Genomic DNA, 10,935 nt, shown 5'->3' on the forward strand with positions numbered 1-10,935 from the left:
TCTCAATTTTACATTACTATTTTTTAAAGGGGAAAGAAGACAAGACCCCTTTTCATCTCATATTCAATTATCAGTAAATTCTTTAAAATATTCAGAACTCCAATGTTTAGGACAGTGTGACTAATTATGGTTTATCTGAAGAGGAGCTCTTGAAGCTTTTAACCACGATCTTCAGGAAGCTATTTTAAGTGGCACGGAAACTTTCAGAGGGGCGCTGACTACTTCTGTACACTGTGAGTGCTCGAGACGAAACTCCTACCCTACCTTCAAACTCTCTCCGTCATTACCATCCTTTATTTGCATGATCAGACTGAGACAGGAAAACTCAGAAAGGGCAATATTCCACTGTGCCTTTTAATTTTTCCTGTAAACTGAAATATGAAGGAGTGAAGGAAGGAAAAGAGGGAAGAAGGAAATAGAACCCATTATTTCTTACCACTAAAATCTGATAAGTATCTCTGATGGAAAAAAGAGAAGACGTCTATTTTAAAATTATTTTAATTTACAAATAGAAAACATCTTGGAAGAAAAAAATGAAAGAAAAACATAAAACACACAGACAAATTTCTGCTCCATCAGCTTCTCAAATCCTCACTTGTTCACCAATCCCCAAGATGAAAACTTCTTTTCTAAAAAGGTATTCAGCCACCACTGTAAAAGAAAGAAAGATGGTCAATTTTGAGTATTAAAGATTTTAATAATAATAAATTTGAAATTCAATATGCTCTAATTTTATGGAACCAGAACCAGTTATTTGAGAACCACATCTATATTACTCCAAAACAGCACAAAAGAGAAGAAACTGAACTTTAAAATCTTGGAACTGAAAAGGCCCTTACAGATAATGTGGCTGTTGGAACAGGCTTCATCTGTTAAAACTCAGAATCCTCATTTGAAAAACATGCTTAACAGCATAGCATAATGTCTTTCATAACAAGATGAAAAACATGAATTATATAACAGGACTGTTAGTTGAGAACTTTTTCAATTTGATGTACAAACTGGTTCTCAACCACTGTATCTTACCCAAACCACTCAGAAACCTGGATTAATAACAAAAATTGCCTTCCCTATAGAAGAACGTCTAAGTTTCAACAGCAAGAACATTAAAATAATATACTCAGATACATGTTTTAAAACTGTAATGTTAAGGAAAGAAGATAATTCCAGTACTAGATGAAAGTTCACTTGGGATTTTCTGTAACATCTTACTGAAAAACCTGAACAAACAATTTGGCCAACCCAAAAATACTCCTAAAAACAAGAGCCCTGCATCTAAACTTTAACATAAAGTACTAAGGGCTTACTTCATTACACTGTATTGCTTAAATTAAAATGCCCACAACTACATAAATCCTTTAACTTATAACCCTGTGGATATTAATTCTGACTGCTATAATTGTACAGAAGAGGAAAAAAAATCATAAGGAAAACAGAGTGATAACTCAGCCTAATGAGAGAGTAGTTTGTTTATTCTTCACTTGCTATCATCTCAAAATGATTTTAACAGTGATTTATATGCTCTTTCAACAGGAAAAAAGATTTCTTTCAGTTTTACAGTTGTCATGGCATATCATGAAAAGAGTAAGTTTTCTGATAGCTTTTTTCACAAAATGTTTCTTTTGGCCCTCACTTTAATGTAAAAACTATCTAGAGATATAAACTTTTAACTCTTTATTTTGATACATTTTTGTTACTAGAAGAATAGTTTTCTAAGCAACTAGCTTCCTAAACGGAGAAGGCAATGGCAACCCACTCCAGTACTCTTGCCTGGAAAATCCCATGGACGGAGGAGCCTGGTGGGCTGCAGTCCATGGGGTCGCTAAGAGTCGGACACGACTGAGCAACTTCACTTTCACTTCTCACTTTCATGCATTGGAGAAGGAAATGGCAATCCACTGCAGTGTTCTTGCCTGGAGAATCCCAGAGACGGGGGAGCCTCGTGGGCTGCCATCTACGGGGTCGCACAGAGTCAGACATGACTGAAGTGACTTAGCAGCAGCTTCCTAAAAGTCAGAGCTCAACTATCTCTAAGCAGTAAGATTTGCAAAAGATATACTGTGCCTGCTGTAGAAATTAGAATTAAGAGAAAGAAAATTTTTAACACTGGTTTCAAAGACCTGTTGGGAACATCTCAGTGTCAAAAAGGTGTACTGAGTGCCTCATCCTAAAAGGTACTTTAGACCACAACTCATATAATGAAATAAAAGATGTTCTAACATAAAACTAAGATAAATAACAATGCTGAAGAGATTCAAAATTCAGAAGTCTTCTATAAGGGAAATCTAGCAAAAAGTAATTTAACAAGGGTAATGTTCCATTCTTAGGCTAAAAACAAACCACACCAAGTAAACCCAAGATAAAGAAAATTTATTTAGTAGTTATTTGTGAGAAACTGTCTGAAGACTTGAGTCTTAGCAAGAAAATATCCACAATAGGCAATGGAGTCTAGGTACCGGATTTTTAAGAGGGCTAATGAAATGCAAACTGGAGCCTGAAGCGAGGCCTGTGACTCAGAATGAGTAATGGCCTGCACAGTGGCTAAGAACTGAGGCTCTGGAAACTGGATTTCACATGCTGCTCTACCACTTACTGGCATGCAATGTACTTACTCTCTATGCCTCGGTTTCTTCACCTATAAAATGGGCACAATAACACTGCTAATCTCACACAACTGTCATGAGAGTTAAAAAGGTCAACTCACACCAAGCTGTGTGTCCTCGGCACACACCAAGTGCATAATAAATGTTAACAATTATTACTACCATTGTGATCATTAGAAAAAGGTTAAGAACCTTACATCGTTCACTTAATTCGACACTTACTCAAGTGCTTTCAGTATGCACAAGAGAATACTGTACTAGGTTCTGTAGTACATATATATACACATATCTACAATATAGACGTATGTATACACATATGCATGAATATACAGTCATATATTAGTATTACATTATCAATTAAGAAATAATTCTGTAAGTTACACCTGTCTGACAATGGGCTAGGAAGCTGCGTAGCAGAAGCCCTGAGCTGACATCACAGACTCCACTCTACACACTCTATTTACTGATTAGGTAGCGGCTGTAGACCAAAGACACTGAGGCTCAGCTTTCCTAATTCTACTTGAGGATTTGCTCCATGATTCCAAAATCCCAAAAATGGCTTTCCTCACTAGGAATATAGCAGAGATTTCTGAACTGATGGAGGAGCTTTGAGATACTTGGTCCTTTCCAGGTCTAACTCTCCGTGATCCTTTGTAGCAAGTCTGCATAACAGCTATGAAAACCTACTTAAGAAATCCACCTGACCATGCTCATTCAGTCACGTGTCATTTAAAAGACAACTTCCACAAGCATCCATAGTAAAATATCCAGTACTTAAGAGATTTATAGTTTACAAAGCATCTCCACCTTATAAAATAAGCCTAAAAGGCTTATCTCATGATTAGATAACTAAATGACAGGTAAGGCTCAGAGACCAAGCAAATACAAAATCACAGAGCAAATAAGTACTACAACAGGTACTAAGTCTTTACACCAACAAAACTGCCTAAAGCTGCCTGCTCTAACTGCACACTGCCCCAAGCTGTCCCAACTCATGAGTGCTTAATGAATCTAAAAAGCAAAAGCATTTAGAAAAGAATAAAGCAATTCCAGTGTTTTCCAGCCTTTTCTCCTCCTAATATACTTAAGTGTATTAGTATCAGTGTCTCATTACATTAACCACAACTTCCATTTAGGTTTGAAAATTGTTTTTTAGGTTTTACATGACTTAAGTCACTTATCTTTTCTATAGCCCTAGTCAGGAACTATTATCCCTATTGAATACACGGGACACAAAGGAGCTAAGTTGTCCAAAGTTATGACAGCTATTAAGTACTAAGAAAAATCTGAATATAGGTAACCTGGTTTAGGTTTGAACTCTACTACTATAGTGATCCTCAGATGGGGAATATTTCCTCTGCACCTTAATGCTGACAAGTTCATGTACTGCACAAAGAGAACCTGGATTTGAATACTGGTTCTATCACTGAATACCTGTTTTATCTCATACTGAGTACATTTAACTAGCTTCTTCAATCCTTTAAAATTTTACTTATTAAAAAATGACTGTGTATCTCACATAGTAGCTTTAAAAATTATGTAAATATAAAGTTACTTTGAATTATCTGGTACTCAGTAAATAGCAGTAGATTCTATCAACATTAAAAAAATCAAAGAAACATTATCTATATATTAACCAAATAGCAGACTGTCAACTCAAATGGTCTGCATTTTCATTTTATCCTTGATAGTGTCTGTTTCAAAAAGTTTACTTACACAATGATGTTATTAATAGGAATATGGATCAATTTCACAAAAAAGCCAATGAATCCCATTATAGCGAATCCTATTGCTGTTGCCATGGCAATCTTCTGGAATTCTGGATTTAGAAACACAAAATTTACATTACTTTTTGCACTGTCACCGCAAATAAAGGGGGAAAAATTAGCACTGACATAAATAAACTTACTGGTATACACTTCTCCTGATAATAAGAAAGCATTTTTTTTTAAAAAACATGATGTATTAATAGTAAATAAAATACGACAGATTTTTAATTTTCCTAATATTTAAGGAAATATAAAAATGAAGTGCATGTTCATGCTAGTGAATCCATCAATAAACAGAGAAATATTTATCTTCCTAGCAAATGACCAGAATACCAAAAAGGAAACATGAATACACAGTATTTGTCTTAAAAACTTGTAACATTGATAAAAACATCAACTATAAAATCAAGAATGTAATTTTTTATAAATAATAGCCCCACTGTCTTTGATATTATCATGAAGCCAAAAAACAAGGCTTGAAAAACTGAATAGGGTCAAACACAGTTTTATGTAAAGGTTCAGACCCTGTAATGTTTCCATTTAACACTACTTTCTCAGGGAAGCTCTCCCTGCTTGGTTAGATTGGTTAGTCCTCCTAAAACATGCTGGTACACCTTCCTCTATCTACCTTACATAACACGTACCACAGCAGTAACTAAAAATTATAATTGTCATTATTTGTTTATGATTGTCTTCCCTCAAAGATTCTAAGCTCCACAAGAGCAAGGACCATTCCCTAGTACATAATTTTATATATTATGCTATATATGTAGTATAATATGTAATATTACATTGTCTATTATATTCCCAGTCCTAACTCAGGCAGCAGTCAAAAAAAGAGCAGAGACAGACAAATTCTAGCGCATCTTTGGACGGGGAGGCCCGGCATGCTGCGATTCACGGGGTTGCAAAGAGTTGGACACGACTGAGCGACTGAACTGAACTGAGTGCATCTTTTAACACATCAATTATGATAAATAAGAAACTTCCTAGGTTGGTACCAACTATGCTGTTGATTTCATTATAAGGCCTTTTTTGTCTGGGAGAGGTTTAGGGGAAGAGTGACATAGCATGAAGAGTTTCAAAAGATTTTTCAGAGCGGAAATGTGAAAGATACTGAAAAGTCATTACATATGACCAAGGCAAAGGCAACATGGAAAATAAGGCTGTAACAAATAACCTTATAAGTCTGGAAAACACATAAAAAAGAAAAATCTGTAAGGGATGCACAAAGTACACAAAATGTAGCAAAAACTGACAATTCCAAAAAACAATAAAGCAAAAATAAATCAATTAAAGTGATGAAAGAAGTACAACAATTATTAAACAGGAAGACATTAATAAAGGGCTTAGAGAATGCAAAAAATTAATTTTTTTCCTCTCATTCCAAAGCAATTACCTTTTCTATCAGGTTTGGTGCATCTTTTAACCAGCCGAATTGAGTCTTTCACAAACTGCCGACTTGGCTCAACGAACTGCATTACCTGATCCATGATGTCTGTTTAAAAACCAAAAATGAAAAAAAAGATGATCACTGGTGTTACTTACTATAGCTTCAAGGACTTGCCCACTCATATCAAAATGTAAATGAGATCATCCTGATATGAGTGGGTGGATTTCATCTCATTAAAAAAAAAAAGAAATTAGACTCCAAGAGTAAATCAACACTATTTTTTGTAATCTCCAAAACAAAGGCAGTAAAAAAACACAGGTCTTGCCCCTGTTCTCAATGATCAAGGTGCATGCTCTTAACATAAAAGGGCACTCACTACTAAAGGCTAAGCACCGGACAATACATCCACTCCTTACACACCCTGCAGTCCTCTCACTGTTCCTGTTAAGGAATCAACAGTGTTGAGATGCAACCAAGCATTTTCTATATTTTACTTTAAACTCCCGGGACACCAGTGTCTGGCGCGGTGAGTGCCGATTGGGATGCTTCAAGAGCCTAGAGTAGAGGCAAATGTGGACTTCAATCTGATTGTTCTCTATCTATACAATTTTTAAAACCACAAAATCTGGGTAAACCAAGATTCAGATTTTCAGAAGCTATTTGGCTAAATTCTAAATCTTTGGCTTTGGACACACTTTTTAAAAACGGCTACACATTTTATCAACAGGTTCTTCTGTGGAATCTATCACACAACTGGAATGTCATCCAATCCTTAACAGTCACTGGTATTTAATGTAACAGCTAATGAAACCAGCTCCTTACTTGTACTTCACTTATTTCTAGCACAACAGTGGCCAGGGACAGTTGAATTAAGGCCATTCATAAGAGGTGGTGGTGGTTCTACAAATCCCTTTCTATGAAATGTAGCCTCTCTAGGCCCTAGTTTTCTTACCCAGGGTGGGTTGCTAAAACAAGATATATGAAACACTCAAAGTATGTCAGGAATTCTATAAACATTCTAGGCCAGGTATGCCAGGCCCAGAATGTTTTCATTTAACTGTTCTTCAACTCCAGTGAGGTTAAAATTTATAGATATCTTGATGAAAGCGAAGCACCTTTTTTTCCTAGACAAAAAAAGCGTTAACACCCGAAACACTGCACTGAATGTCAGGGAAGGGGATCCAATAACCCCTTCTGAACTGATTCAGATTCTAGATTCACTCTCCCACGTCACAGCACAAGACTGAGCTCTCGAAGACACATTCCACGGCCCCAGAGCCGACCCCGAAGGGACCCTCTCTGACTACAGAACCGAGTGGAAACGTTCCCACAGAGGTAGCCAAGGACGGGCGACCTCAAAGCTTAGGCCCGGGCCAAGAGTCGGCCGGAGGGATCGAGGCCCTGGAAGCCCTTCTCCGTCAGACTCGCGGCTCTGAGTCAGCTTTCCCCGACGCCTTGCGGACAGGCAGCAGGCGGCCGGAGGGCTCCCTCACGCCCTCTGCCTTCGCTAGTGCCCAAAGGGTAGCTCCGAGCTCCAGCCACACGAAACCTCACCTGCTCCGCGTCTGCTCAACAGCCAAAGACACGTAGCACAAGAGCCGACAGACAGACGCCCACAGGAACCGGAAACCACGCCCAAATACCAGCAGCCCACCCCTCCGCTCATTGGGCTTTTGGGAGTACGTCAGCGCGCAGGCGTAGTCCCATGTTCGTCTGGACTACACTTCCGGAAACAAGCGCACCGATTGCACAGCTACGGCACAGAACTTGGCTTAGGCCTTTCGCGGCCTGCGTGGGGAATGGGGAGTTGCGTTTGTCGCGTGGGCCCCTCCGCTGCCTGGGCGGGGCGTGCATGGTGTGGGCGGCGCTGCGTGGCAAGGTGGCAAGAGCTCTTCCGCTGTGTGGGTGGGCTGCGTGGCTTGTACCTTCCGCTGCGTGAGCGGGACGCGGGCGTGGCGTTCGTCTCTTGGACGCCTGCGCTGCCTGGGCGGGGCGTGCATGGCGTGGGCGGGGCTGCGTGGCCCCTTGGCGGTGTGGGCAGGGCTTACTCCTGGTCCGGTTCTTCATCCCGGGCTGCTCCCTTGGAGAGCTACCTTTGCAGAGCAGGTCCGTAGGACAGGGGATTGGCTCTGATGTGTTTCGTCTTGGACGGTTATCTCCTGACTGCCTATTCCTTTGTATATATTTAATTGTATTGGTCATCATGAACCTTATAAGTAATATAGTGTTTTATGACCAGTCTCACTCAACAGTCTCATACCCCCAAAAGCTCGCTTTCCTCTGTATTCCTCTTTGGAGTTCCCTTGGAATGGAAGCCTTCATTCTCTGGGTTTTGCCAGTGGGAACGTGGTACAATGTATGTATGTAATCTTGACTATGGCTTTTGCTGAGACTATTGATGGTTGGTGGTAGGTGGTGAGCTTGTCAAGGTGTGTGATTTTATGTTTTTAGAGTGAGTCAATCTTTTCAACAATTAGTTATCAAGCATCTACTGTGTATAATACTTTATTTTACTAGGTGCTGTGAATGAGTCAGACGTGTGGTAAGGGAATTTACAGAGTAGGGAAGGGAACAAACAAGAAAACAAAGTAACTATAGTTAATAAAATACTATGTGCAAATAAAAAACCTTCATGGATCACAGGCATGTCTTTAGGAAGGGGCCTACATAACTCAATGGAACTATGAGCCTTGCTTTGCACGGTCACCCAAGATGGCCAGTCATAGTGAAGAATTCGGACAAAACATGTTTTATAAATAAAAAAGGTGTTGTGAAGGGGGAGGGGGGAGTAAAGAATGGCAGTGTAAAGACAGCATTCCTTTGGATGTTCACTATAGGACTCTTAAGGCACCGGGCTAAAGATGAACAATTCTTTAAAACCCCAATCTTCCAGAATTTTAAAATTCTTTAAATTAAGGCAGAATGCACATATGAACCTACTGTATGTATGGACTACCTGCAGTGCAGTGTATGAAAACTGTTAAAAACATGAATTCCTGACCTCTACCCACTGAATCAGAATATTTGGATGTTTAGGGGTTAGAAACCTATATAGTTTTAAAACTTACTACGCTTTCTTAGGTACTGAAGTTCATAGCACTGAGAGATCTAACCCCTCTCTGAACTCTGCTCTCTCAGCTGCTCACATGTGTTCCTCTGGTAGCCTTGTGCTTCATTGTTAGGCCAAGAGAGGAAGTGTTTCTCAGACCTCTGGGCTTTGAAAAAGTTTTTACTCTGCTTCATGACCAGCATATCCTGTAGTCAAGTATTTTCTGCAATGAGTACTGATATTAACAGGGTCCAGTATTTTGTTTTGACATGGACAAAAACCCATAATGGTATCATCACATATGTGGAAAACCTAGGGCTAGAAAACATATATTTGTGTGTGTGTATATATATATATATATATATATACTTATATGTATTTATGTATATATCTGTATATGTATTTGTGTGTGTGTGTATATATATATATCTGTGTATATTTGTATGTATATATGTATATCTCAGGTGCCCATCACTCTGATACATATATATTTATTTATACAGAAAAGCACACCATGAGCATTGTGGACACCACATTCAAATATTATGTCCTTGTTATTTAGGTGAGAAAAAATTTTTATATTCGGGACTTCCCAGGTGACATTAGTGGTAAAGAACCTGCCTGCCAATGCAGGAAATGCAAGAGATGTGGGTTCGATCCCTGAGTTGGGAAGATCCCCTGGGAGGAGGGTACAGCAACCCAGTCTAGTATTCTTGCCAGGAGAATCCCATGGACAGAGGATCTTGGTGAGTTACAATCCATGAGGTCACAAAGAGTCTGCACAAGTGAAGCGACTTAGCACACATGCACACATATTTTTATATCCACACTCAAGTACTTAAAGTTTCAATTTCTTGAATTGTGAATTTATAGACATAGATATAGAAATGCCAAATATCATACAAGCTTAATACAGCCTTTTACCATGGAAGAGGTGCATTAGAACTATACTATAGCAACATTCCTATATTTGTCATGAAGTGGTTTAGTAGACTATGCAACCACTGAAAAATAAAAGACTATGCGACCACTAAAAAATAAAAGACTACGTGACGACTAAAAAAATAAAAACTACTATATAGTTTTTCACTATATAGCTGAAAAACCAATTGTGTATTAGAATAGCATGAATGCCATTTCTCTGAAGATAAATATACAATCCACCCAAAACCCAAAAGGAGGCAAGAAAGGAAGAAGAGAGAAAAGAACATTAAAAGCAGTCCAGAAAAACAAACAAAACAGGAGAAGTAAGTATAATCACATCTGTAATTTCATTACATCTAAATATAATTTTTAAGTTTAAAAAGCAAATGTCAAAGTGATTGAAAAATACAAAGATTTAGCTATATACTGATTGCATAAATACACTTTAAATATAAAGACATAGGTTGCAAGTAAATAGATGGAAATGAAAGCAATGAAAAGATGTCAAAATTTGGTACCAGGGTTTGTTGATACCAGATAATAGTAGATAACGTAGACTTTAACATAGGAATTACTGGAGATACAAAGAGGGTATTTTCATAATGATAAAAGGTATATCAATCATAATACCTTTACCAGGAAGGTATCTCAATCACAAATTTCTGTGCACCTAGTAACAGCTTCAAAATACAGGGGAAAAAATTACAAACAATTCTACCAACAAGCAGGAGATTTTAAGTCTTCATTCCACAACTCAACAGCATTAGACAAAAAAGAAAATCAACAAAGAAATAGAAGATCTGAACAACTTTGTCAACTACTCTACCCTAATTAGTCTAGTAGTGGAGCACTACCCCAAAAAGTGCGAATATACATTGATTTCAAGTGCACATGGTAACTTTACGACGATATACACTAGGTCATAAAATAAGTCTTAAATAAAAGAGCAATCAAATCATACACTGTTTTTCCTGACCATTGTAGAGTTAGAAATCTATAAAAACTAGATACCAAGAAAAATCCCAGTTCAGTTCAGTTCAGTTCAGTCACTCAGTCGTGTCCGACTCTTTGTGACCCCATGAATCGTAGCACACCAGGCCTCCCTGTCCATCACCAACTCCCAGAGTTCACTCAGACTCACGTCCATCGAGTCAGTGATGCCATCCAGCCATCTCATCCTCTGTCGTCCCCTTCTCC

General features: G+C 38.4%; 1 protein-coding gene across 1 annotated transcript; it reads right to left on the reverse strand.

The window, feature by feature from the left end:
* Nucleotides 1-480: 480 nt before the first annotated feature.
* Nucleotides 481-7,476, reverse strand: SEC61G (SEC61 translocon subunit gamma). The gene is made up of 4 exons (XM_005909333.3): nucleotides 7,320-7,476; nucleotides 5,772-5,870; nucleotides 4,320-4,422; nucleotides 481-651 (listed from the first exon to the last, which is right to left on the reverse strand). The coding sequence occupies exons 1-4, from the start codon at nucleotides 7,429-7,431 to the stop codon at nucleotides 642-644; spliced, it is 324 nt and encodes a 107-aa protein (XP_005909395.2). The 5' UTR covers nucleotides 7,432-7,476; the 3' UTR covers nucleotides 481-641.
* Between the last annotated feature and the right edge of the window lie 3,459 nt (nucleotides 7,477-10,935).

The sequence above is a fragment of the Bos mutus genome, chromosome 22, assembly GCF_027580195.1.
Source record: "Bos mutus isolate GX-2022 chromosome 22, NWIPB_WYAK_1.1, whole genome shotgun sequence".
NCBI lineage: Eukaryota > Metazoa > Chordata > Mammalia > Artiodactyla > Bovidae > Bos > Bos mutus.

Excerpts from the sequence above, each read along its gene's own strand:
- SEC61G (XM_005909333.3), bottom strand. The coding sequence starts at position 7,431 with ATGAGCGGAGGGGTGGGCTGCTGGTATTTGGGCGTGGTTTCCGGTTCC. Across the intron at positions 5,871-7,319 it reads GTTGAGCAGACGCGGAGCAG|ACATCATGGATCAGGTAATG; the intron begins GTGAGGTTTCGT and ends GTTTTTAAACAG. Across the intron at positions 4,423-5,771 it reads CACCAAACCTGATAGAAAAG|AATTCCAGAAGATTGCCATG; the intron begins GTAATTGCTTTG and ends TTCTAAATCCAG.